This window comes from Salarias fasciatus, chromosome 13 (genome assembly GCF_902148845.1).
Source record: "Salarias fasciatus chromosome 13, fSalaFa1.1, whole genome shotgun sequence".
NCBI classification, from domain to species: domain Eukaryota; kingdom Metazoa; phylum Chordata; class Actinopteri; order Blenniiformes; family Blenniidae; genus Salarias; species Salarias fasciatus.
This window is the reverse complement of record NC_043757.1, coordinates 20,922,360-20,947,518: the sequence shown is the minus strand read 5'-3', so window position 1 is coordinate 20,947,518 and position 25,159 is coordinate 20,922,360. Positions and strand designations below refer to the sequence as shown.

General features: G+C 44.3%; 1 protein-coding gene across 1 annotated transcript; it reads right to left on the bottom strand.

Annotated features, from left to right (window-relative positions):
* Nucleotides 1-1,070: 1,070 nt before the first annotated feature.
* On the bottom strand, nt 1,071-24,066 carry LOC115399523 (protein FAM53B-like). The gene is made up of 5 exons (XM_030106946.1): nt 23,933-24,066; nt 12,956-13,209; nt 11,100-11,154; nt 8,960-9,828; nt 1,071-1,757 (listed from the first exon to the last, which is right to left on the bottom strand). Exons 2-5 carry the CDS (start codon nt 13,034-13,036, stop codon nt 1,392-1,394), a joined length of 1,371 nt encoding a protein of 456 aa, XP_029962806.1. The 5' UTR covers nt 13,037-13,209; nt 23,933-24,066; the 3' UTR covers nt 1,071-1,391.
* Nucleotides 24,067-25,159: the final 1,093 nt, after the last annotated feature.

The window sequence follows — 25,159 nt, the reverse complement described above, 5'->3', positions numbered from 1 at the left end:
ATGTTTCCAGCTTTTTCGCTGTCAGGTTAAAGAACTGAGGTGTGAATTGATGTGTACGGCCGTTTCCATTTCCTCCACTCACTCCACTTGCTTCGAGCCCACGATCAAAGGAGAAGCTTCAAGTGGCTGAAACACCCCGTTCAGAAAGACCACTGCCGTCCTCTCTCCTCCTGTCGCTCCTTCACCCATTTCATTGAAGACGGAGGGAACGGATGACCTCGAAGTACGGCAGGTGCATTGGGTTTGGACAGACGCTGTATTGGACTTTGGAGACGCTGTAGGAAATCCCAGGGAGGAACTCGCATTGTCCGTCTGTCTCGCAGGCCCCGAGACGTTTTCTCCTGAAGTCCGTGGTCACTGCGGGGTTACCGGTCGGGGATATTCCATGCCTACATTTCCCGTCGTATTCACACTTGAGATTTTATTAGTGCTGCAGAACACTGCTGCACGAGTTAAAACTGTGATACCCTGAAGTGGAATCTGTCATCCACCGAGTCAAGAACAGAAGAAGAAAGAAATAAAAACCAGACATGCGAGTGCAGTTTGTACATTTATTTCATGTCCATTCTGTTAGAAGAAAGGCTTTGAACGCTCAATCCTTCAAAACATCTCATAAAAAAAAACCAGTCACTTAGAAAAATATACACTGATGTTAGAACTGAAAACTTGAGATTCAGTGTTCAAATATACAATTTGCATATAAAGAAACTACAAAAACAAAGAATCAGAAAAGCTGTCTTCAACTGAGGCACGTTTTTGGAGAGAACTGAGAGAGCAAGCTTCCAGAAGAAGGCACTTTTCGTTTTCTGAAGTCCTTATAAAGCTTATCGAGCCTACATTCAACGAAGAGGAAAATCTGATTTTCATGTGTGCACAAAAATATAGCGGAAGCTCGAGGGGAAACCTCTTCCTGCTGCGTGACTCCATCCTCAAGGCCTCCCTTTTTCTCTGAAAAAAAAACAAAGTTGAGCTAAATACAGGAGAGCCCAGCTACTGCTACAGTACTACAAACCTAAAGTTAGCCCACTTTGGAAAGGTCATCAGGTCGAAAACACAGTGGAGGCTGGGAGTTTTATTTCATTTAAGACTAACCCTCACTTTCCCACTCCTGAGTTAAGCTGAATACCCATTTAAAAAAAAAAAAAAAATAAAACAGCTAAAATTACTGCTTCTTCAATCAAACAGTAAGAATGTTCAAGGCAAATGTGTCATTTAAAAAACAAGGGTGTCAACGACGTACTTTATCATCCAGATCACCTGCTGTGTCTTTTCCTCAAAAAAAAAAACAAACAAACAAAAAATAAATCCGTTTTCCTCACAGTCCACCGTAACAGCCACCTCTCAGTACAGCAACCGCGACTTCCTGCAACAGTCCAGACGCTTCTCAACGTTCAGTTCCTCTCGATCTGGTCAAGGTCCAGCTCTCCGCCCAGCTGGAAAATGTCCCTCTGTGTCCCACAATCCCCCTTCCAGAGGGTTCGTTTCCCATCTGCGACCCCCGCGGGAGAGCCGGGCGGCGAGTCCACGCTGCAGGCCGAGTCGCTGTCCAGCTCCTCGTAGGACGAGTCCTCTTCTTCGTCGTCGTCGTCGTCGTCCTCCCTCGCCTCCTGCCGCGCCTCCAGTCCCAGCTCGGACACCGCGGTGAAGTCCGAACCCGGCTGGCCGGCGCTCTGGAAGGAGGGCGGGGCCAGGCTCGACTGGCAGCCGTCGGCCGCAGAGAAGCCCGGGCAGCTCAGGCTCTGGAAAGTCTGAAGTTTCTGAAGAAAACAGGCAGAGAGAAAGAAACAGACGTTAGGTTGGTGTGTGTGTGTGTGTGTGTGTGTGTGTGTGTGTGTGTGTGTGTGTGTGTGTGTCTGTGAATCCGAGCCGAGGATTTTCCAGAATGTCAGTGCGAGATTGGGTTTCAGTTCGGGCAGCCAAAAGCTCGCCTTCCCTTTCATCGATGGCATGTGAACATGTAAACACGCAAGCACAAAAAGTACACACACAAGCCATCTGAGAACACACACGGGAACTCCAAACTTTCTAGCTCGTCTGTGAAAACCGCCGAGATGGGTCGCAAACCACAAAAAGGCATCTTGCGTCAAAGCGTGCTCGGGGCCTGTTTATCGCTAAAAAAACCGCTTTGAAACACACACCTAACCCAACCCTGCGTGGTGAAGGACGCCTCTGATTTAAGCCATTGTTAGTCTCAGTTGTTATGATGTTTTGTATTGCACTCCTGGGAGTGGTAGGAAGAGCCTGTGTGCGAGGCCTGCCAGTGTTTCTGCTCTCAAAACTTGACCTTTAAAAAAAAAAAAAAACGAATTCACCAAAAACTTGTCTCCCTGGTTTGCTTTCATGCACTCCTTCCACCCCTGAATTCCTCCCCGCAACAAAGAGAGGCAGCCGAGCGGTGCATTGAAGGGGTTAATGATCTCTGGAGTGCCCCCAGCAGCAGATGTTGGAGGCATGGAGGTGAATAGAGATGAGGTTTTCTCTATAAAGCCTCAGCTTACATGATCGACACCTCTAATGTTCCCGAGCATGTGTTGAGACATTGCTTTTCCTGTTTCAGAGAACCAAAGAGTCTGTTCTTTCTTAACTCTGATTTCGGGCGGCTCGCTCTGAAGACAAACTAAAAAAACACAGGATTCTGGACGTCTAACTTTTAAGGTTCGCTCACTTTCTGGATTAACTTTACATGTAAGCAGCTCGCACACAAAACACTTAATCTGCAAACGCTTGAGGTGATTATGTGAGGAGTGGGAGGCTTTTTTTTTTTTTTTTCTTGCTGTAGCTACCCCACTGGAGTGGAAAAAGGGATTTTTCCTCTCTCTGTTCAACCCCCTGTATTACCCCACTACTAATTATCACAGCAGAGGAAGAGACGAGAGGAGGGGTAGAGGCAGCTACTCCACAATATGCTTTCTATAAAGTCTGCCGAGGCTGACGGGGATTTGGGTGGGTGTGGCGGCAGGCCTGGGAAGCGGGGTTGGATTTCTACCCCGCTTTTACCCCCACCCAGAAAGAAGTGCATCCACGCAAGCAAGCACGCTCTCACACACACACACACACACACACACACTCCCTGCAATCTAATCTAATCTAAACCCCGGGCGTAAGCGGAGGAAAGCACGTTGAAGTCGCAACTCTTCAAGACGTGGACCGTTTCGAAACACGCTCCAGATAAAATTTGAAGAGTGAACAAAGAAAATTATAGCCTGAAAAAAAAAAATGCAGTCAGATTTTCTGGTCACGTTTCAGAAACACGCTTCAACAGCTAGCAAGATTGCACAATCAATGAGAAATTCACTGCTTTCTAAACACTAATTGCTTTCCAAACACACAAACTGTGGGTGTTTAGCTCGGCTCTCAACTTCTTTTTTAAATCACAATGCGCCTCCTGAGACGCCGGAAACCTGGGACTCTGAGTAGAGACTTTTATGACGACAAAACGTGTATTACTGGTTAAAGTTGTCGGTTCCTGTTGATTTGGTGGGAGCAGTGACACAATGCAGAGCCAAGATGTCTGCTCTGGAAAATTTACTGTGAAGCCAAGCAAATTGTGAGCAGTAAGAAGCCAGTAAGTCCCGTCTCCATCTGGTAACAGGGTGCTTGATATAACCACCCTTATCAATTCAGACACTGCTGGCAACTTTCGATCACCATGCTGTACCTGGGTTAGTCGATATTTACAGTCTAATCACGATAATTTTGTGTCAGACCTTCTAAATCAGAAATTATTTCCTCATGGTGTGACTAGATCTAACTGTTATCACCTAAACTCTGTGGCTTTTTATGTCTGTCAATAATAAAGGGTGTGTGAATGGCTTTAATTGTGGTCATAAAATCCACATACAAATTGAGATAATCTGTAGGAAGTGTCAGTGGAATCTTCCATCAGCCAACAGAAACGCAGCGTAAAATGACGTGACATTGAAAGCAGCCCTGAAACACGTCCACATTCTCCGTCTAGTTCCCCTCCCGGCTTTTTATCCTGAACAAAACAACGTCGATCCTCTGTTCGTTTTGTTTCTTTATTATAACACTGTTCTCAGTGCGTACTGAAGCATGCCTCCGAGAGCGACACTGTCATACTTTACTTTATGAAATCCAGCCTGAGCAGTGTAGCTGGTCATAAACTTTAAAGGCTTCCATAAATCGCACAAATCGTCTGTAGCAGCCTTTAAAAAAAAAGAACTTTTGCATAAGAGGCTGTCACGTTTTATGTTAGGTTGTGAAAACGATCAAATCCATGTATCAAACGTTCGTTTGTCACACGTTTGGCTTTGTGTCGAGGGAATAAGGGTGATGCCACAATCTGGGCTGGACTGCCAAAAGGAAGTCACAGCAGATTTGTGGAATAATGGTTTAAAAACCGAAACAAAAACAACTCAAAAAAAGACTACAATAGGCAAAGCAGACGTCCATTCAAGGATAACTTGTCAGTGGGAATGCAAAGAATGGCCCGAATGCATGTGACCACTGACTATTTATTTCCAGCATAAACATTTGTGAACTGTATTCTCTCACAAAGGGGGTAAATCAATGCGGTGTGTTATTTTCAGCTAATGTTTAGTTATTGTTTTGCACAACTTTCACTACGTTTCAGTCCATCAAAAGCAAATCTAAATTATCCCATTTTTCCCATTTGTTTTTGGAGCTCTGGAATATTTGCTCCCACGTTTTGGGGCGATCCATACATTGCATGTCATCGGGAAAGCACAACTAAATCCCCTCTAAACCCGAGTATCTAATACCAGGTATTCATGTTTATTACATGCACAGACACAGATGCAACATAAACCTATACATGATAAAAAAAATCTGTGCAATTTTTATTACTAAAAAAGTGCAACGTGATATCCACGAATAATTGTTGCATAAAGTCTCAGGTACTAATGGGTTAATCTGCAGCTCTGCAATAAAGGAAGCATGCTGCTGCTCTCACTTTAGTTTTCGAATGCAATTCTCAGAAAATTGTGCAAACGTGCTTTGAATCTTGCACAAAGTGGATTCTGCTCGCAAAAACGAAATGAAAAGCAGTTTTGAGCATGTAACCAATGGTCTGGTAGGCATTCTGTATCCATTTGAAGCAAGTTAAACAAGACCACAACTTCCGCTGTAACTGTATTATCTACAACATGGGATCGAGAAGCAGCCGCCTGAGCACATGCCAAGAGGTTAGGCAAATATCCTCCTGATAATTAGGGCAAACAACAAACAACGCGCTTCTGCATGCTATGGCGGAGGTCCTACTGTGACTTCAAACATGTACACAAGGAAACTATGTGCGCTAACAGCGAGAGGTGCAGAGGCTTTATGACACACTCGACGTACCAACGCAGAATTTGAGGGTCTTTTTATTTGTCCTGTGCTGGAATTGGGTCAGATCAACAACACGCAGAGACGCACTGCTCGGAGGAAGACAGGCAAACAGACCTCCAACTGCAAATAACTATAAAACAAAAGAGAGGGCAGAGGTGCAGGCAACGACGAGAGGAGTTAACTCATTCCTGTCTGCATAGTTGCACACCTCCGTGTCCATTATCTGAACAGCTTTCGATGAATGAATGAATGAATGCCCCAGCTTTCATGCACATCAGTCTGGAATTCACGCCAGCGCAGACGGAATACAAAGGAGATACGTGTGAATGCCTGGAAGTAAGATACAAAGATAAGTCATTTGGCTGACGTTGAAGAGGAGTATATGCTGTGCCGGGACAAACAGGCTTGTGTCTGAGGATGCTTTGCGAAGCGCGTTCGGGGACGTGTCGCGGCATGCCGTGACACACAACGAGCGCCGCACCTCGGGACGCCCACCTAGGTGTTCCCACAAGCCTGCAGGGCCCGACAGTCAGCTATGATCGCCATGCCTGCCATCTCAGGAATGGAGATAGATGATGAGAGGACAGGGCGAGCTCGGCGGCGCTCGCTCAGGCCAGAAAAGAGATATTAATAGAGAGAGGAGTGTAAAGTTTTGTCTGCCAGCTTCCCCGCAGAAATAATACCCCCTTTCTTCACCCTGCTGTTTCTCTCCTGGCTGCGTTTGGCATCCAGACATTCAAGCATTCTTCTCACACTCCCTCTTTTTCGCCATCTCAAATGCTAATGCTGCTAAGCTAAAGATAGCATGTGATTGTTTTTTTTCTGAAGATGTGCAATAATCCCAGTGAAGATAACAAACCGCCTGGCTGACCTCGCACGGGCTGCCCCATTCAGCGAGCGACCTACAACCGAGAGATAACACTGCAACGGCGTGCGAACCGGCGACACGCCCACAACGCTGAGAACAACACAACGACCGGCCGAGGAGGATGAAAACCAGGCAGCGGAGGGACGAGTGAAGCGATACGCACGGATGACGGGAGTGATATCTGAGGAATTACGAAGGGGGGGCGCGGCGGGGGCAAATCCCCCGTGGTAGTCAAGTTATAGCTGATTAGCATGGCCTGCATCCCTGCGATTCACACTCTCCTTCATTGACGTGGTCCGGGAATCTGGAGGCCAAACGACACCATGTTCCACCGACAACAAACACTGGAGGCTTGTTTGTGTGTGGATGGCTTCACTGCAAAAACCACCAGCAAACTTTCTGCACATCTGTCCTTTTTGAAGGGCTAATTAACAGATGTTGAAAGCTGCTTCCGCTGCCAAATGTTCATTTACTTCTGTTAAGTGTCACCTGGACTTCAGACTGTATTACTCATTCACACACACACACACACACACACACACACACACACACACACACCTATAAAACGGACTGAGTTTGATTAGAAGAAGTAATAATTCATGACTTGACAATGTAAGGCAGGGCAGCAGAGGCAGGACACCTTTTCAACCTGAGGGTGCTTGCATAACATTTATCTTTGAACCGTGAGGATGTCTGTGTGTGTGTGTGTGTGTGTGTGTGTGTGTGTGTGTTTGTTGCCAGGGGGGAGAAAACAAACAGAATAGCATCTATTACAGTGTACTTACTTCACAAATGGCGTTTTCTCAAAACCACATAAAAGGAAAAAGGAACCGTAACGAATGTGATGTGATGTGCAGATTTACTCCGTCACACTATCACAGCGAGAAACAAAATCGCACAGTATCTAATACCGATTGCAAGTTTGTCCTGCCCCGACCAAAACAGACGCAGATCGTAACTAAATCTGTGTTTCCACATTATCACTTCCTTTTTCCAGACAGTTTGCCAACTCCGAGCTTTCCTTTAGCTCTGGTTGTAGTTGACACAAAACATTTTGGTAACCTATAACAACTCCGTGGATCTTCAAAAACCGCACCCACGAGTTTGCTCGAACTTTTCGCATTTCTGTACGAGCCTGTGTTTTTCTGCACAAGATGCAGTAAACGGCTCCGGCTGGCTGCTGAGAAACCGTTGTGTCTCAACGGCTCGGGAACTTAAAGCCAAGTGTGAGAGTGAGCGTCCCTGTGCGCTGTGTCGCTGGTTTCTTTGCTCACTCCAGGCATTCACGAGGGCGAGAAAGTAAACAGATTTGAAAAATGTCCCACTGAACCGGCACAACGTGACTTCTTCAATGGGTGTAGTGATAGATTTCAACTGTAAAACAGCAACAATAGAAAAAAAAATAATACACTTGGCCAAGTCAGCAGTAATCAGAGGTCAAATAAAACTCACTCCATATGTGTTTGTGTACATATGTATATGTGTGATCAACATGCTCGGCTTTTCTCCCCTCTTAGCAGCTGGCAGGACGAGAGGAAACATGCCTGTTAGGCTCCATTACCCAGGCCTTGTTGATCCAGCTCTGGCTAACTCCTGAGGGCGACTGGCTGGGAACACATGCTTTCGGATAAGACGGATGAAATGATGACACTTTCTAAAAAAAGACAGGAAAAGGGCAATATTCCCCCGAGAAAAGGAATGAAGTAAGATTTCGGTTTCATGGATTTGTGAGAGTGATATGTTTAGGAAGGAAAGATAAATCTGAGATCTGGGTCTGCAGGCTGGCTCTGGCATTAACTCGCGGCTGTTGCTGCTGTGGGCTTCATGCTGAATTACAAGAGCTTTTAATGGAATCATTAGGTGAATGCGACACACAACTCGAATTAATACCCTTCTGGGCTCCGTAAAAACATCAGAACATTGGCACGCATCAAAACAGCAGATGTTATAAAAATACTATTGACAGTTCTATTCTGGGTTTGGGTTTGTCCAGGGGTCATTTATACTCTCTGGCAGTTCCACTACTTCCTCTGACCTTAAAAAAAGAACAAACAAACCCTTGACGTGGGGAAGGCAATCCAAACTTGTGTGCATCCAAATATCCCCATAATTAATCATGTTCCACCAACAGCCTGACTAAAGGTAAAAAAAAAAAATAAAACGAAAGGAGGAGTTGCTGGAAGGAAACAAATGAACGGTGAGAAGTCCAACCTTTGGCTGTTTACCCAACAATGTTAATGAAAAGATAAACCGGTGCCGGGCTTGCTGGAGCGGAGAGCTTGGCACCATGACCGAACATGTGGAATGCCTCTTTAGCAAGCACGAGTCCGTGAGCCGGAGGGAAGGAGGCCTGAGATCACTTAGCCCCCAAGACCCGGACTTACAACCCAGAAAACTTAATTCAGCTGATCTAATCCAGCCCCAGACCAGATTCAGTGAGAGAAAGGAAAAAAAAAAAAAAAAAACAAGTTTATGTTTGAGGACCATTAGAACTCCTCTTTTGTCCAGGAACAAAACGTTGTTTGTGTTGTAAGTGTATTTGGTAAGTGATCTAACTCAATCCAATTAAGGAAATTTGAAATAAATAAACCAAGATTGAGAGTAAACCGATGCTAATCTGTGTTTAATCAGTAAACAAGACTGATAGAAAACACCAAACAAAAAGGGCACTGCCACTTCCCACATTCAAATGAGTGTGTGTGTGTGTGTGTGTGTGTGTGTGTGTGTGTGTGTGTGTGGGGCGGCCTGTCTGTGCATGTCAACACGTGTTCGCCAGCTAACCTGAGTCATCTTTGCCAGGTCCAGGGAGGGACGCTGCTCCTGGGCATCTTCTTGCCTCCTACGCTTCATGCCGATCTTTTTGTCGTTCAGCACGCAGGGCTGGGATCGGCTCCGGGACAGGCAGCCCGTCCTCCTGGCTCCCTGTCCGGCCCGGCGACTCAGCTCCGGGGTGGAGTCTGGGGAGCTGGTCTCGGAAGCCTCCTCCGGCTGAAGCTCCGGCAGGCTGATGTGCTCGTGGGAAAGGGAGAGGGGCCGGAGGAAGAGGTGGTGGCGGGAGTGGTGGTGCTGGTGGTGCGAGGAGGGAGAGGTCGGGGAGACTAGAGAGGCCGTAAACTGGGGGTGCGGAGGCAGCCGCTGGTTAAAGAACGTCAAGTCCAGGGCTCCGTCTGACGGGATGCTGGACCGTGAGGGCAAACTGAAGCTGGAGCTACGCTGCATTGCAGGGAAATGGCCGCCGCCTCCTCCTCCGCGGACGCTCCCTCCACTGTGGCACCTTCGTTTCTCCACCGCTGTCCACACTCGTGACCCCTGGGGCCTCCAAGACGACCGAAACCCACCGAACTCGTCGGAGAGAGACAGGGAGCGGCACTGGCGCTTGCTCGGGGGAGCCGTCGGCGCCTGACTGGTGGTTGTAGTGGTGTAGTGGGTGGCGGTGGGCGTGGTCTGGGTGCTGGTCAGGCCGCTGCTGCCAAGGCTGAGGTCTCTGATCAGACTGGTGATGGCCTTGTCGCCGCCCGGCTCCCTGGCCCAGTGCCGGCTCCCGGGTTCAGGCATCACATCCCAGAGGCTCTCCAGACTGGCTCCAGACTGGCAGGGCACCCGCTGCTGAACCGCACAGCTTCTCCCCAAGTCCATCCACCTATCTGCCTCTGCAACAGAACACACACACAGAAGCACACACACAGTGATTATCGTCAACAGCGGCCCTCTCCATTTGTACAGCAACGGAAACTTGATTTATAGTTCATTAGAGCATGAATAATTGCAGCTTGAAAAAGCCAACAATATTGAGTTATTACTAAACCACAGACTCATAAACTCTCAAATAAACTAAAATTAGGTCTTTGTTTGAAGGATGACTTTTTGTTAAAACAAATTGCAGAAATGAAGGGAGATTATAACTTGTTAGCATTAAAAAAAAACTTACAAGTAACCATCATTATAGCTATGTGTTGCGTTCATATTTCTTCCACTTAAATAAACAACAACTTTCTCTCTCCACATAGAATGAAGTCAAGTTGTCTAATTGGAGCCCTATAGATGTGTGTTTTTTTTTTTTTTTTTGCAAGTTTCCAGCAAACTGAGGGGCAGAATTCCTAGCTATTTAAAACTCAGACCTGCAAGAATGTTCGCTCCAAAAATAAGAACTTTTAGATTACAATCTGCCAGCTAAACACTGGACAAGTCATCCCATTAATCAAGTCAGTAGCAGCAGTGTAGCTTTCTAGATATCTCACTACTGGAACAAAAGTCCTGCTGGGACTATACACCTACAGCTCCTTCTGACACTCAGCCAAGAGGTTAAGTTGAGAATCTATTGAAGCTTCAGCCAGAAAAGGGGCACTTGCTGATCTGAATGCCATCCTTTCTCTCATTCTGGCGTGCTCTCTCTCCCTCTCAGACTAGTAGACGGAAATCACTGTTTTGGGCGGACAAGCAATGTAACAGTGACGACCCGACAGGAATGTTATGAAAACAAGTTGACGAAGGGAGAAAGGGATGAAGTTCAGAAGACCACTCCGACGGCAGCGCCGGGCGGAGCGGTGGAACGCGCACGCCGCGCTCGACAACAGTGAGCGACGGTGTTCGGAGGGAGGGTGTTAACAAGAGCAAATCTTTTAGCTCAGAGGGTAATTACTGCAGCGCCAACAGAAATTGTTGACATACGCAACAGCATATTCAATTACAGCCGGCTCCCTGGAGAGAGAGCTGAGCAGCCTTGTGTGGAGGCAGGTGCACCCCGATCATGAAAGAGGGGATGAGTGACAGATGGAGACGGGGAGAAGTGAGAGATGGAGCGGATAAACAATGAGACGCTCGCGGTAAAGGTCACGGGTGGAGGCCCGGAGGAGCCGCGCCGCTCTGTTGGGCTTTCGCATTTTAGTGAAGTTTAAAAGTGTGTCACCCTAATATCACTCACCCACAGTCGGACAGGAGAAGAGAGTGGTCCCTCTGCTCATGGTGTGGAGCTCACGCTGTGGAAGACAAACACAAACAAAAAAAAGAGAGAAGGAACAGCAAGTGAGCCCACAATCCACAATCAGATGAGAGATCTGCCTCACTAGTACACAGAGGTCAGCCGTGAGAACACTTTGCACTTCTGTCATTTTTTTTTTTGACACCTCACTTTTTTCCAAAAATATCAACGGTGATCCTTTTACAAATACCCATATATAACAATGTCTTTTTCTTTGTAAATTCTCGCTATGAGAAGGTCCTGACGCCCTGTTTAAATCAGAACAATCTGCTGGAAATGGTTTTCTGTGTTTCAGAAAAATTGCACGCTTCAATAATGGCTGCCAAACGCACGGGTGCACACTGCAGTTTGCATGCCAAGCTGGTGGATGTGGGGTGTTTTTGTAATCCGACCACACATGCGCGACGTGATTATTAGACAAGTGTCTTTTAACCGTCTTTCTATATACTTGACTGAGCATCAGACACACACAGGAGCAGCAAATGATAATAAATGTACATTTAGTTGGAGAAGTGCTGTTAAATGGAAAAGAGAAACACTCTGGAATCTCGTGCATGTGCTAAAAAAAAAAGTGCTACCTGTTGTGCAACAGCCAGCATGAAGCGATTCAGAAAAGGTTGTTATCAGAAGATAAAAACAATCCAACCATAAAAATGTAAAATACCGTAACATCAGCTCTGTATCAGATGAAGTTCTCTCAAACAGCTCACAAATACCTTTTCTTTTTTTTTAATTCGTCAACTGTTTCCAACCTCAACCATGATTTCTGATTCCACCTGATGTCAACCTACTCTGTGTTGTACTTTTATGGCGCACAGCGGCTCTGTGTCCAATGATTCAAACCCGGGCTAGATGTCTGTGAAACATGTCGAATGCAGGAGCAGGAATGACCTGCTTCCACCAACTGCTGAGCGTTTCAGTCTGAAAGCAGCTTACACGAGCACGGAGAGGCTCATTTCTTCACTAATGCCAGAATATCCTTTTGAAGATTTAACCATATTAACTAAAATCACACCACACCTTTGTTAGGCCTTGTTTTTTTTTGTTTTATAAGGAGCAAAGTTTATTTGGGGAGTGTACCTGTTTTGTCTACACATGCCTGTCTCTTAATCAGACGCTTATCCTTTCCACTGCGTTAAGGTCTTACATCGGAGTGGCAGCTCTGCCACGCAAGGCATTAAAGACAACATAATAGCACGCACTCTGATTAACCTTGAGAGTATTTAGCGAGTTTGAAGATATTACACATGAAATTCAGAATAAAGGAGATCATACTGAATGATGGAATCAGTACACTCCAACCATGTGTGGGTGCAGGCAGTCACTGACAACTAGAAATACACTCGAAACTAATACAGTCAATCAAAAACTTCCCGTCTAAGCCGTCTGTGAAAGGTGGCGAGATATAAACATTAAAACTTGACTTCCATTTGCTCCACTTTCAGAACTTGGAACCAAGTGCGGCACAATGTCAAGTCATTCAGAGCTGCTTGTTTCTGCATGCAGAGACATGGGGTTAAATATGGACGGACATAAATCCATGACTCAGAAAGTTTCTTCAAGGATTCTTAAAGCTAACATGGGCTGAGGTTTGTACATTAAAAAGAAGTGTAAAAAGTAGCATTTAACATTCAGTGTGCCAGTGATAAATTCCTAAAGTAATCTCTAAAGCCAAGAAAAAAAGCTAATGAATAGTGGACAGATGTGCTAGCTTGCGTTACACAAGCGAGGATCGACTTCTGCCACAAACCGGTTTGCAATGCTCAGTGTGAAAGCGAAAAGGTGAAGTTTTCTCTCACCAGCCGTCTCTCGATGTTCTTGGACCTTACATTATTGACACCCTTCTTCTTTTCCAGTGTTTTCGAGAAAATGATCACCATGATAACGCGTTGCTCGTCTCCAGGCTGTCGGGGTGCGGGAGTCGGCTTCGGGCAGCCATGTTAATCGAGGGCACGAGGCAGACGGTGCTTTTGGGCGAAACAGACGAGCAGCTGGTGACCTTCCATCTGAAGAGCTGGAGGTCGGAGGGCCGTTCTCAAGGTTCGGCTGATCCCTGCGGAGACACGGAGAGAGATACTGGAGGATTCAAACGCCGAGCGTGCCACGCTGAGTCAAGGTGGCTCACTGAGGGCATCCATGGAGGAGATAAGTGGACATATCCGAGCAGACACTCGTAGACAAATAACAGCTCGGATAGTCAAATCCAGCGTCTTAAAGCAAGACATGGCGAAACGGCAACATTTTCATTTAAGTCGCTCCGCATAAAAAAATGATTTGCAGAGATTATACATTCATAAACCAAGAGGGAACATTGCAGGATTTTTTTTTTTTAATGGCTTAGAATAGATAAATTATAGACGGCATACTTATGTCAGTGTTTCAAGCAAGAAGAGAGAAAGTGCTTTAATTGTGCCAAATTATCCTGAATTATATAATTTAGATCTCAGGCAGTGCAATACAACACACAACATATTCATTACATAAATGGATCACTTTTCTGCCAGGCGAGTTAATGTTTTCCTACACTTTTACAACAGAATACTTAAACATTAACAATCTTTACGCGTAATTTTTTTTTGATTCACTGTAATCGAAAGAAAAGCTGTCGGTCTGCTGACGCATTCGCTAAATTGAGTTGCTGACACTAAAGGGATTTTTATTTGTGCAAAAAAAAAAAAAAAAAAAGAAAAAAATCCATTGAGACCTTTCACATCCTTGAAGTTACCTGTCACGCTATCCATTCAGCTGCATGTCTATAAAACTACAGTTTGTGCAAACTAAACATGCTGACAAATGCTAAATTGCTTCCTTGTCCTTGTGTTGGGTGGAACATTTGGTCTGTCAACATAATGCGCCGACCATATGGGAATCTAAACATGCTGTAACTGCAAGCAAGGCTTAACAAATCCAGGAAAAGACCTCGCTCACGTCACGTGAATACAGATGTGGCTTGGAAACGCCAACAGAAGAGGAACCTATAAGGAACCGCGGTTTCCTCCAAGACTGCCTGCACCTGCATAATGGTACAGCGTAAACAGTAGCTGTTGCCGTAAACAGAGCTCCTAAAACCTGTGGAGGGATTTTATCTGTCGTAGAAGGCCCATATGTTGTTTGTCTGTGAGAGACATGCCTTGAGATGTCTGCTGTGTAAAAACCTTTCCGGTGCAGTTTAATGCATGGGGAAGACTACAAACAGGCCGGTTTAGTTCTGCTTTCTTAAGCAGGAATAGCCGCTGTGACTTTGGGCTTGAGCTCCCCCTCCTTCATTAGCCGACCACCAAACACACTGGCAGGGTCCAATTAGAGAGCAGCGGTATGGTTCAGATCCCCCAAATCAACTGTCGGCTAATGACAGCTTTCCACTGTGGAGCAACACATGGGGCTAATGGATCTTCCAGGCATGTAACATGTGGCTTCACGTTAAGTGAAGGCTGTTGCACTTATATAACATGGCTTAGGGAGAAGAGCGCAAGTGTGAACTTGGTATCAAATTGTTAATTTGGGATTTGTGCAGGAGGAAGAAAGGAGAAGAGATAGTATAAGAAATTATAGAAAGGGATCGGATAAAACAAATCAAACCACTGTAGTCAGGTCTTGTTACCACACAATGTTACCTCTGTCCAGCCCCATGACTTCATGAAAACTATAAATGTTTCATGTGTCGGCCTGCCCCAAACCAACTGCTAGCATATGACTCCCATTATCTCCATTTATCCCAGAGAGTCAGTGGAGCACAACCGGGCCTCCGCAGGCAAGAAAAGCCGGTGCTGCTGCTGCTGGGAGTCCAGTGAGACGGGCGTGTTCTTGATGATCACTTTTGCAGATTACTTTACTGATTGGAACTGACAGGGAGTAACGGGCGAGGCAGCGCAACGCGGCTAGCGTGCATGCGTGTGTTATTCAGAGTGGGGGTGTGAGTGGCGTGACGGTCATGTGTAACGGTTCGCTACAGTGAGCCGTTTGCAGTCGTGACGCGAGACGTGATCCATCAGGGCAAAAAGGTTTCGCTCAACGTCGCCGACGGGGAGTGTGTTAATGCATGTGTGTCTGCGCATGCACGTCTGTTTATGCTAACATGCACCCGTGAGTGTGTTGGTGTGTGTGTGTGTGTGAGTGTGTGTGTGTGTGTGTGTGCGGTGACTGGCAAGTGGGGTCATGGGAGAGGGCAGGCCGAGTGTGAATTCAAGCCTGGAGCCATGCTTACCTAATGAACCGACTTTTCATGATGTTGGAAACCGGAGCTTAATGGACAGAAAACTGTACGGCGCTTGTGGAGAGCCTTGACTGATAAGATCGGATTTTCACTTCTCAAAGCCGGGCTCATTGTTTGGAAAGCTTTTACTGTTTGACTCACTGTCACACAAACAACTGTCCAGGAAGAGAGGGTACGTCATGCTTGAGAGGTCACTCTTATTTGAAGTGTTAAATTTCATAAAATCAGCCTAAAACCCCACGAGTGTACAACTTCTGTGTTTGCTTGATGATAAAAAACACATCTTGAAACAAAGCAAAGTGTCTAAACTGATTCAAGATATCAAATGATGTGAAATAAGACGCTTCAATCAGATTAGCTTGTTTACAAGAACAGTCCTCACTTCATACAGAAGTTTGGATAAATAAAGGATTTATGTTTTTATCTACCATGGCTCATTTTCAAAACTAAGTTAAACTGAAAGCAAGGTCTAACTGAAGCAGTCAACTTGGCTGTACTGAATTACTTTGATGGACTTTTTCTGATAAAAACATAGAAGTGAAGTTGAAAAAGAAAAGCGATCTAAAAATGTTATTTTCATGTATACAGAATTAGAAGTGTCCATGCAAGATGGTTGGTTTTTTTTCATTATTTTTTTAAAACTCTTACTGAAATTACATAAAATTATCTCCTGATAACAATACGATGAATCTTTTTCCGTATATACAAATGACTAAAGGTTTTCCCGCTCAACACTTTACTTCACGTAATGAATCAGCTTGTGAATCTTCCCTGTGTACTGCTCACTGTTCAGGATTCATTCAGAGTTTTCTATTTACTCAATGGCGATGAGACCACAGGAGAAGGCTCAACATCAGCTTTGTTATTTTTCTGGCACGTCCTGAAAGAATCTTTCATAATAAAATAAGATGAATTAAACACGTATGGAGACTTTGTTACTGTTGGGGGCTATAGGAAACATTCAGTGTTTATGCAACTAAATCTGACCTTCATACTGAATGAAAATGTAATGAGTGCTCGTCAGACTGGTGTATGCTGGGGTGCAGACAGCAGCTCTTGGCTCACAATAGTCAGTGACTCAGGAGGGCACCAGAAAGGGCAACTAAGATAATGTGGCTCTCTGCCCAGGCAGTGATTTGTGCGGGCAGATGAATAGGAGCCTATTTGGGCCCCTGTAAAGTTCCCTGACGGGGCGTTTGGTGTCTATCACTAATTGGCTCTGGTTACTGCATACTTGTGCGGAGTGCGTCTGGTGTCAAGACTTTGATCAGTGACTATAGCTAAAAGACACTGATGCATTTTGCTGTAATGTAATGAAGAAGGCCAAACAAACCAGACACAACAATCATGACAAACTTCGAGCAGAGCACTTTCTGCTTTGATTAAGTTGTTTTTCATTTTCCTTGGATTCAATTTTTACTGAAGTAACTCAATTTGTGGATAAAGGAAGCATCTGTTTGTGAAGATGAAACAGTCATGTGAGACTAAATAAAAACTCTGGGGAAAAATAGGTGCTTTGACATTTTTACATTTCAGTTTTTGGTGTGAATAAAAGTGAGAGCCACTCTTTTGTTGAAGTCTGCCTTGTGTATTGTTAATTCGGGGTGAACACGCAGTCACCCTTCTCTCAGATAAAGCAGTTGAGGTTGTAAAAATGGTCCTAAGGAGGTCAAGACATACCATTGAATCCTTTGGCCATCACCCTAGCACCCATTGGTAAGAGAACACTGGCCAAAAACAACACGGCATCACACCAGTAGATCTCAAGAAGTGCGTGAACAATGACGCGCTCAACCTTCATGCATTGTTAGTCGTCAAGTTCTGGCCTCCTTTTGCAGATTCCCTTGAATGCTCCTCTAACAACACTGACTATTAACCTCGGGACAAATATAGCCAACTTTCAGAGTTCCAACGAAATCAGCAAATTACTGAACCTGTATGCTCACTTTTAATAGCAACTACCTGTAGCAACAAATCCACAACCGAAACAAAAGGACTTCTTGAGAATGTCTTTCTTAACAGTCAACCCACAATTACAGGTAAAACTGGCATTCTTTAAACTGCTCAGCTGGAGTTGAAATACACACAACTTCTAAGTGCTGGAGTTGAGATACACATAACTTCTAAGTGCAGCACTTCCTCTTGCACTGTATAGTTTTTGCTTCCCTTGTGGTCACATGGCACTGCTGAACTGGGTGTGGAGTGCACTTGACTTTATTACCAAATACATGAAAAGAGAAAACCCCAAGTGATATTCACAAAGCAAACTGCATTTGTGACTACTCCCATTTCCAAAAAAAAAAAAGGGAAGCACACTTTAAACTACAACGTATATCACATCTCACTAGCAGTGGGTTGTAGGTTGCATATACTGCATTTCTACATAATAAGGTGGTTCTTATATCCATGAACTAGTTATTGAGGGATGGACTGATTCTGACGGAGCACTACAGAAGGCCCGGGTGTGAAATGCACGGCCCGGCACAGCATCTCACCATCATCTCACAAGTTGCACCATAATGAAAGTGACCTGCTGCAGTACATTTGCGTCACCGTGATAACATCATGAAACAGTAACTTAAGGTGTAGCGTTATTGCATTATTCCATTCCGCAGAGCAGATAAGAAGTGTGCACCATGTGAAATGATTTTGCTGCACTGCCATTTATTTTTTTTTAAACACATCAAACTGTACTACACTGATCTTTCTGGGAGTCAGTTTGACTTCATAAAATTGCGGCCAAGTAAAACACAGTTCCCTGGATTTTATTGGGTAACCATGGCAACAAACACCAAACAAAAGGACAACAATGACAAAGTGATCACAAAAAAGGCAGACATCACCCACATAGTAAAGGATTGTAAAGGGACATCTCATCCTTTTCTTCATCGGGGAGTGTGTTTGTTATAGAGAGCATGATTATTTATTGAGCAATGACAGCTTGTGAAGTTGTAGCACAGTGACAGGAAACAGGCAGAATACGGCAAAGTTTCTCCGTGCAGCCAGCTTGAATTGCTTTGGGGAGGGGGGGGAGCTGTCTTCCTGGGACAAAGTTAGCCAACCATCTTAAGAAGATTGACAAGCACAGGATCAGGTGTTTCAGTTTCAGTAAAGAAAAGTATGGGGCCTCTTGCCCCCTGGAGTAACCCTTGCATGCCATGGCTCTCCATACATCAGGTACCCCACTAATTACACCCCCCGCCCCCACCACCAATCAGCCCTTGCGTTTCTGCTTGTGGTTTCTTCCATTATCCATGAGTGGCTGTTCTGTTCTTTGCACACTAACCAGAGCCCTAATCCATCAGGGATACATTTCAGGGGAGCCCCTCAGTGCTGCTTGCAATTGCCTTTGCAACTGCACAGCTCGGTAAAAGGGGGGATCGCTCCTCTGTTCTGTAAGCAAGTGATGTTATAAAAGCTGTCACGAACAATCAACCAACCAAAATAACGTTATGCTGTTACATAAGAGCGTGCTCAGATTGTGGGGGGCTCCGGTGGGCTCTGAGTGTGTACGGATGGGAGAAAGTCACAACGTAAACTATGAGCAGCATTCCAGCAGCCCATTCATTCATTCATGACGGGGCTCAGTTCACCATATGGACCCTTTGACTGCTCAGCACAAGGGTGTAAAACTGGTCAGACTTGAAAGCCAAGTGGAGGTGTGTAATTATTGACCGTTTTTACCATCACACTGTCTACAGAGTAGCTTTCCCGCATTATTATACACGCATTGCTTTCATTTTCATAGTCATTTCTGTCTTGTAGTGAGAAGTTACTATTTTCCACACCGTGGGTATGACTTACTGTGATTTTACTGCTTCCTACATCGATACTTCTAGACATGTATTGGAACAACGGGTTTATTTACATTCAGCTTCAAAATCAATTACATTGTTCAGCAATAAGTTATGACCACCTCTCTAATGTTGTCACTATTACACTCCTTTCACTGTTACTTCCAATAGTGCATAATGATGCCATGTGTTCTTTAGCGAAGGGACGCTCGTCGACCTACCCATTGGCAGGATTAAAAAGGAAAATGTGATTCATCTTCTTTCACTGCTCTGTGGTCGAGTTCTGATGCTCATCTGCCATGTTGGCATTTTCGGCTGTCGACCGTTGGGCATCCCGTCTGCGGGCAGGAAGCTCCATATGCGACAGACTGTGATGCACAGTGAAATCTGAGGCCTTTCTATCCGGAACAGCATTGATTGCACCAGGAATTTCGAACGACAGTAGCTTGTCTGTTGGGTTGGCTCATACAAGCCAGCCTTCACTCCCAACATGCTTTTCACTCTTTGAACCACTTTTGACCGCCGCAGACTACGAACTTCCCACAAGGGCTGCAGTTTTAGAGAAACTCGGACCAAGTTGTCTCGCCATGACAATCTGATCCTTGTCCAAGTCACTGATACGTGTCCAATTCTCCTGCTTCTAACATCAACCGCAGGAACAAAATGTTCACATGCTCCCTAAGAAATCCCATCCACCAACACAAGCACATGTAAAGAGATAATCACAATTAATCACTCCACCTGTCCATGGTCATAACGTTAAGACTGTTTTGTATATAATGCAGAGCCCTATAGATGGGAATTATGGCACATATATGGCGCCATAAAAATAGGCCTTGTTTGTGCAAGCTGGATTGTCAGGTCATACTGGCTCGAGCCTAGGCTTGCACAAAGAGACACATTTAGAGGGTGTAAAACAGTAAATGTCATTTTCATACAACGGCAAACTACAGCAGTGAACATTAAAAGTACTGCACTACGGATTAAGAGGCAGAAAATTGGAGAAAAATACATTTCGGTACCTTTTTTATTGTGAAGTAGCTTCAGATGATTTGTCTGTGTTAGTGAATATGTTTTCTGGACTTGTGTGAATTTATAGTGTCTCTGAAATATACTGATGATGTACCTGTGTCATGTGAAACAAAAAACCCTCACCCGCGACTCCGAAAGGGAGAAGCGGTAGAAAACGAATGAATGAATGAAAAAAAAATCTAAGATTTGCCTGAGCATTCTGAAAACATTAAGGGGTTGAAAGACAGGGTTTTCTATATCAAGGCAGCTAAAGCAACAGGTCGAGGTTAAGCTTAAAAGAAGACATGGACACTTTCTTCCTCGTAAAATGGCATCCATCTTATCAATATTAAACGTGCAAATGGGCCATGGGCCATTTGTGTTTCGTGTTGTTTTGAAAGGATGTTGCAAATGTGAAAAACATGTTCTAAAAATACATCAAATGCGTCTGCCTGTCTGTCCCAAGCATACACTCACAGAAACTTTCACTTCTCTTTATTTAACAGATAGTTGGGAGACGGTTTCATCAGACTGGATCTAATGAAAACTGCATGAATCAGACACACAGGGCGAGCGATGGCTGACATTTTGAGAGAAAAGCCACGTTGGAGCAGTCAACGAAAATAAATAGAAGAATGCAAACCACTGTCATTACCTACAGGGGTGTTACGATAACAACAGTCAACAAAAAGGCAGTATATTAGCTCACCTGTACTATGGGGCTTTCCAGGAGAGTACAGGTTGTATACATGTACACAGACACTTGAACACACCAGACACTGGCTGTGCAAACAAAGTCAGCCTGGGAGTATAGACTCCTTTTTTCAAGCGTTTAATAGCAACAAAGGCAGCTTTTTATTGAAGCTCGACATTTTCAGTTTTCACTATCACTACACAGAAACACCAAAGTGCAATGTCTCGATGCAAGCATTTCTATTGCATCCCAGAATGCTTTTCATCTCTAAGTAGAGTCTGGTTCCTGTCTTGGGGGTTGGGGGAGTGCTTCTCTGGTGTATGTGAGAATGCCTCTTTTCTTTTCTTTTCAGCTGCAGGTCTTTGGCTCTGTGGGCGACGAGACGCCAGACTTACGAATCTATCATGTTAATGAGGCAGGAATATACAAAATGGGGAATTACAACAATGAAACAAGTACACTTACAACCTGAAACAACTGAGCCATTTGTTTTTAACTCCTTGAAGCAAAGTGCTATGATTTTTCGCGAGTCAGAAGCAGACTCGGTTATGACTGCAGGTCACAGAGAAGAAAGGGAAGCTTCTGAAATGAATAGAGAGTACCATGGAGGCACAGACAGGCATAGCTAACAATCCTTTTCTGGTAGCTTTGCATAATGCCTCGGGCCAGAGAATGAAGGGAAGAAGCACAACTGCAATGTCAGTAGGACAGGAACACAAACAGCAGGGTAAAGCAGGCAGAAAGTGAGACTGAAATATAAGAGAAAGAGAGAGAAAAAATAGGAAGAAACCAAGAGGGTTGAAAGTGGCAGCATGTGCGTCAGTGTGTGTGTGGACCGAGTGAGAGCTGTACACACAGACAGAGAGTGGACCAGTGGCTCGCTCAGCACATAGGCACACAGCTGCCCACTGACAGAATGGAGCTCTAATAGGGCCTTTTGCCTCAGACACAAAGACATTGCAAATGTGCACGTCTTAAGCACACATTGGAGCACGGAGCAATTCCCTTTAAAAAAACCCTCCGGTCTTAATTGCTCCCATAAATTACAGCTATACTGTGTTCAAAATAAGTCTAAAGACTAACAATACCAGAGCTGTTGTTAAGCACAATTGGACAACATCAAGTTTCCCTTCATGAACAACATCAGAAGCAATGAAGGATCGTCAGGAGAAAAAAGGGAACTTGCTTCTTCCTTTATAGTCAGATAATTAGGTTGGAACCTCAGACCATTTATGTAAAACCGAACATGAAAACTTCAATTAAAATGTGAATTTTATCCATTTCACGAAATAATTTAATGTTCAGGGAGTTAAAAAAAATGTGGGGACTATAATTACCCAAAAATCCCAATTATAATTGTGTTACTCTCGTTTTATCATGGGGAATTACATATTTGTCAGGTATCAATTATACATTCCCCTTGCACATTTCCAGCTTTGGCCTGCTCAGGAAAAAAAAAAAAAAAAAAAATCACTGGCTACACCAAGCAACATGTTCATGTGTTCACATGACAAAGTTGGATAGATCAGAAAAGCATGTTCACACCGAGCTGTGACATTCCAGTAAAAGTTTATTTTGGAAATCAAAGCAAGGTGCAGTCATGATTATCCTCCCCAGACTGAACGGCAGATGGGAAATACTTGGAGCAGGTTTTCTCTAAGCCTAACCAGTATTTGTGAGGCTCCCCTATGAACACCCCTTTGTAATTAGACACTGGGGCTGACGTGTGATTAAATCTTTGCCTGACTCCCTTGCTTCACTGCCAACCTGAACTCCAGATACACTTTGCATTAGTGAGGGAAATTTTCTGAGCAGGCTTCTCGAGACAGATGGTTACGTTTCCTGTTTGGTGGACCAAATTCACCAGCCGCTGCAACAAGTCAAAGACTACTGCAGCAATGGTGACTTGAAGAAGCATTTACAGGCAATTTCAATTGAAGTGCCGTGACACAGTCCTTCACAGTATCATATTTACGTTGCAGACAAAGATCGATTGGCTGTCACTTATTTTTTTACCAAAGAGGGCTAAACACAAGTGTAAACACTCACTTCCTAACTCATTAAGGAAAGGAAACAGGAGTGACAAATAGTAGTTTACTGCCTTGCTGCCTCTGTGTCCCACATTGTGGGTTGATTTCATTTTAGGAGGGCAAATAAAGTAGTTTCAAGAAGAGTCTTCAGATATGAGTTGCCTCAACATTTCACAATTCCTCTTATCGGTTCCTTATCAGTTCTTATTTTGTGGCTTTAGTTTCGTGTAAGTATAATCACACAGATTCTGCCCATATGACTCTGTGAAGTAGTCATAATAATGCAATACAGAGTGTATATTTTGATTGGTCTCCAATGGAGGTTTGAATGGGAGAAGGACAAAGCAGCAAAAAGCTATAGTTATAAACATCTTCAGCCTCATAAAGAAACACATCCTCTGATGAACCATGCTCAGTGAGGGGGACAAAAAGGAAAGATGATTAGGAACTACAGACCAAGATCTAAAGAGGGAAGAAAACTCGAACAGTGTGGTGCAGATCGGTAAGATATGAAACCCCATTTGAGTTAAACCTTTCAACCTCCTCTCATGACCTCCTGTGTTAATGTATGCTGCAAAGCAACCACACTACCTCTCCACCTACAGGTACTGACACCAACTTCAGCTTTGTTACCCTGGCTGACAGATGAAGGGGACTTTCTGTGCCTCAGAGTTTCCTCTGAAGAAGGCTTTTCATCAAAACTAAAATGCAACAACATACTTTGTCACATCCTGATGCTGAACTGTAAACTCTTCCAGACTGTTACAATAACATATAATGTGACACCAACAAAAGCTTCTAAACCCTCAACACTCCACTTTCATTCTTGATCTGATCTAAAGATGGCAGTCACTGCTGAAATGCTAAGTAACTCAGCAACATGTGTTCTCTGGATTGTACCCAAGAGTCATTACACAAACTTTTTTTTTTCAGTACTTGGGGAAACCCAGCATGAAGACACCAAGATGCATGCCTGGTGCCTGAGTACATTCACAAACAGCATGGATTCAAACAAATGACAAAAGTCCTATTACCTGGCCAGCAGAGACTTTTTCGGTGTTAGGCCATCTTCAACAATCAACATGGAAATGTTACAATCATAAAAAGTAGTGAAGAGACACTCTGTGTCGGTTGCAGCCCTGCAGATCTGCCTCCTCAGAGCAGGACCGAGCAGGACTGCGAGCAGCTGAGAGCTGGCCGCTGCCTTCAGCGCGGACTGGAACTACATCCGCATCCGGGGGAGACACGCACGAAGCTGAACCGCTACCAAGCTAACAGCACCACGAACACACAAGGTTAAATGGAACTTTATTTAAAAATACTGACAATGTTTACATATAAACAATAAAATATATCGCAGATACCATAACTTTATGAGAGAAGTTTTATTTACAACTGGCTGCCCCCCCACACACCATTTCCGAGTTGGTACATTCCACTGTGGTCCTCCCTCAGGCATTTACAATCCTCGTGTGTTACTATCGTTTCATTGATGTTAAAGGGACAAAATAGGTGTTAAAATGTCGATATTTCAAGGACAGCACTTACCTGAACTTGTACTGATTGATTTTACTCTCGCTATATTTATGCTTTGAATAAAACAATGTTCAAAACATCCAGATTTAACTTTATGTTCTTGTTAAACTCATGTGGAAGACTAGGCATTCCGGAAAAAGACACACTAAAAACCATGTAAAAATGAAAAGGGGTGTTTCCACTCTCAAGTACTGCAATGGAAAGTTCCCAGCAACATACTGAAGTAATTCAATCAGTCCTTGAAAATCTTATTAGAAGACCTTTAAACGTGTTTCCAGGGAGATGAAGTTAAAAATATAAATATTTGCAGTATCACACTTGAGAGGTTCAAATGAAAGCATGGTATTTGTGCTGGTAGGGCAGCCAGTGGGCTATGGCATGGAGTCTGAAAGCCTTATATGAGTGGAAGAAAAGTGTAGCTTCTAACATGTGCCAGGTCAAAAAAAGCCATTAAAAGTGCTGACTGCGGTGAGCGCACTGTAACAGCTCAGTCCGACCCAGCAAGACCCCGGAGTTTATGTTTTATTTCATTCTGTGGTAGACAGGAATAAAATGCATTTAGAGATGAATGGAAGAAATGAACAAAAGTCTGAGTACATGACAGCCTGCTGAACTAGCTGACTAACTTCAAAAGTAAGCACAATTGATTATATCTTTTGAAGGAACACTGAAACATAGGCCTAACTTTTATTTTTTTCAGTTATTATAGAGTAAAGCGCGTTCTG

Coding starts and splice junctions, on each gene's coding strand:
- LOC115399523 (XM_030106946.1), bottom strand. CDS start 13,036: ATGGTGATCATTTTCTCGAAAACACTGGAAAAGAAGAAGGGTGTCAAT. Junction 11,155..12,955: donor AGAACATCGAGAGACGGCTG/GTGAGAGAAAAC, acceptor TGTCTTCCACAG/CGTGAGCTCCACACCATGAG. Junction 1,758..8,959: donor ACCTGGCAAAGATGACTCAG/GTTAGCTGGCGA, acceptor TGTTTTCTTCAG/AAACTTCAGACTTTCCAGAG.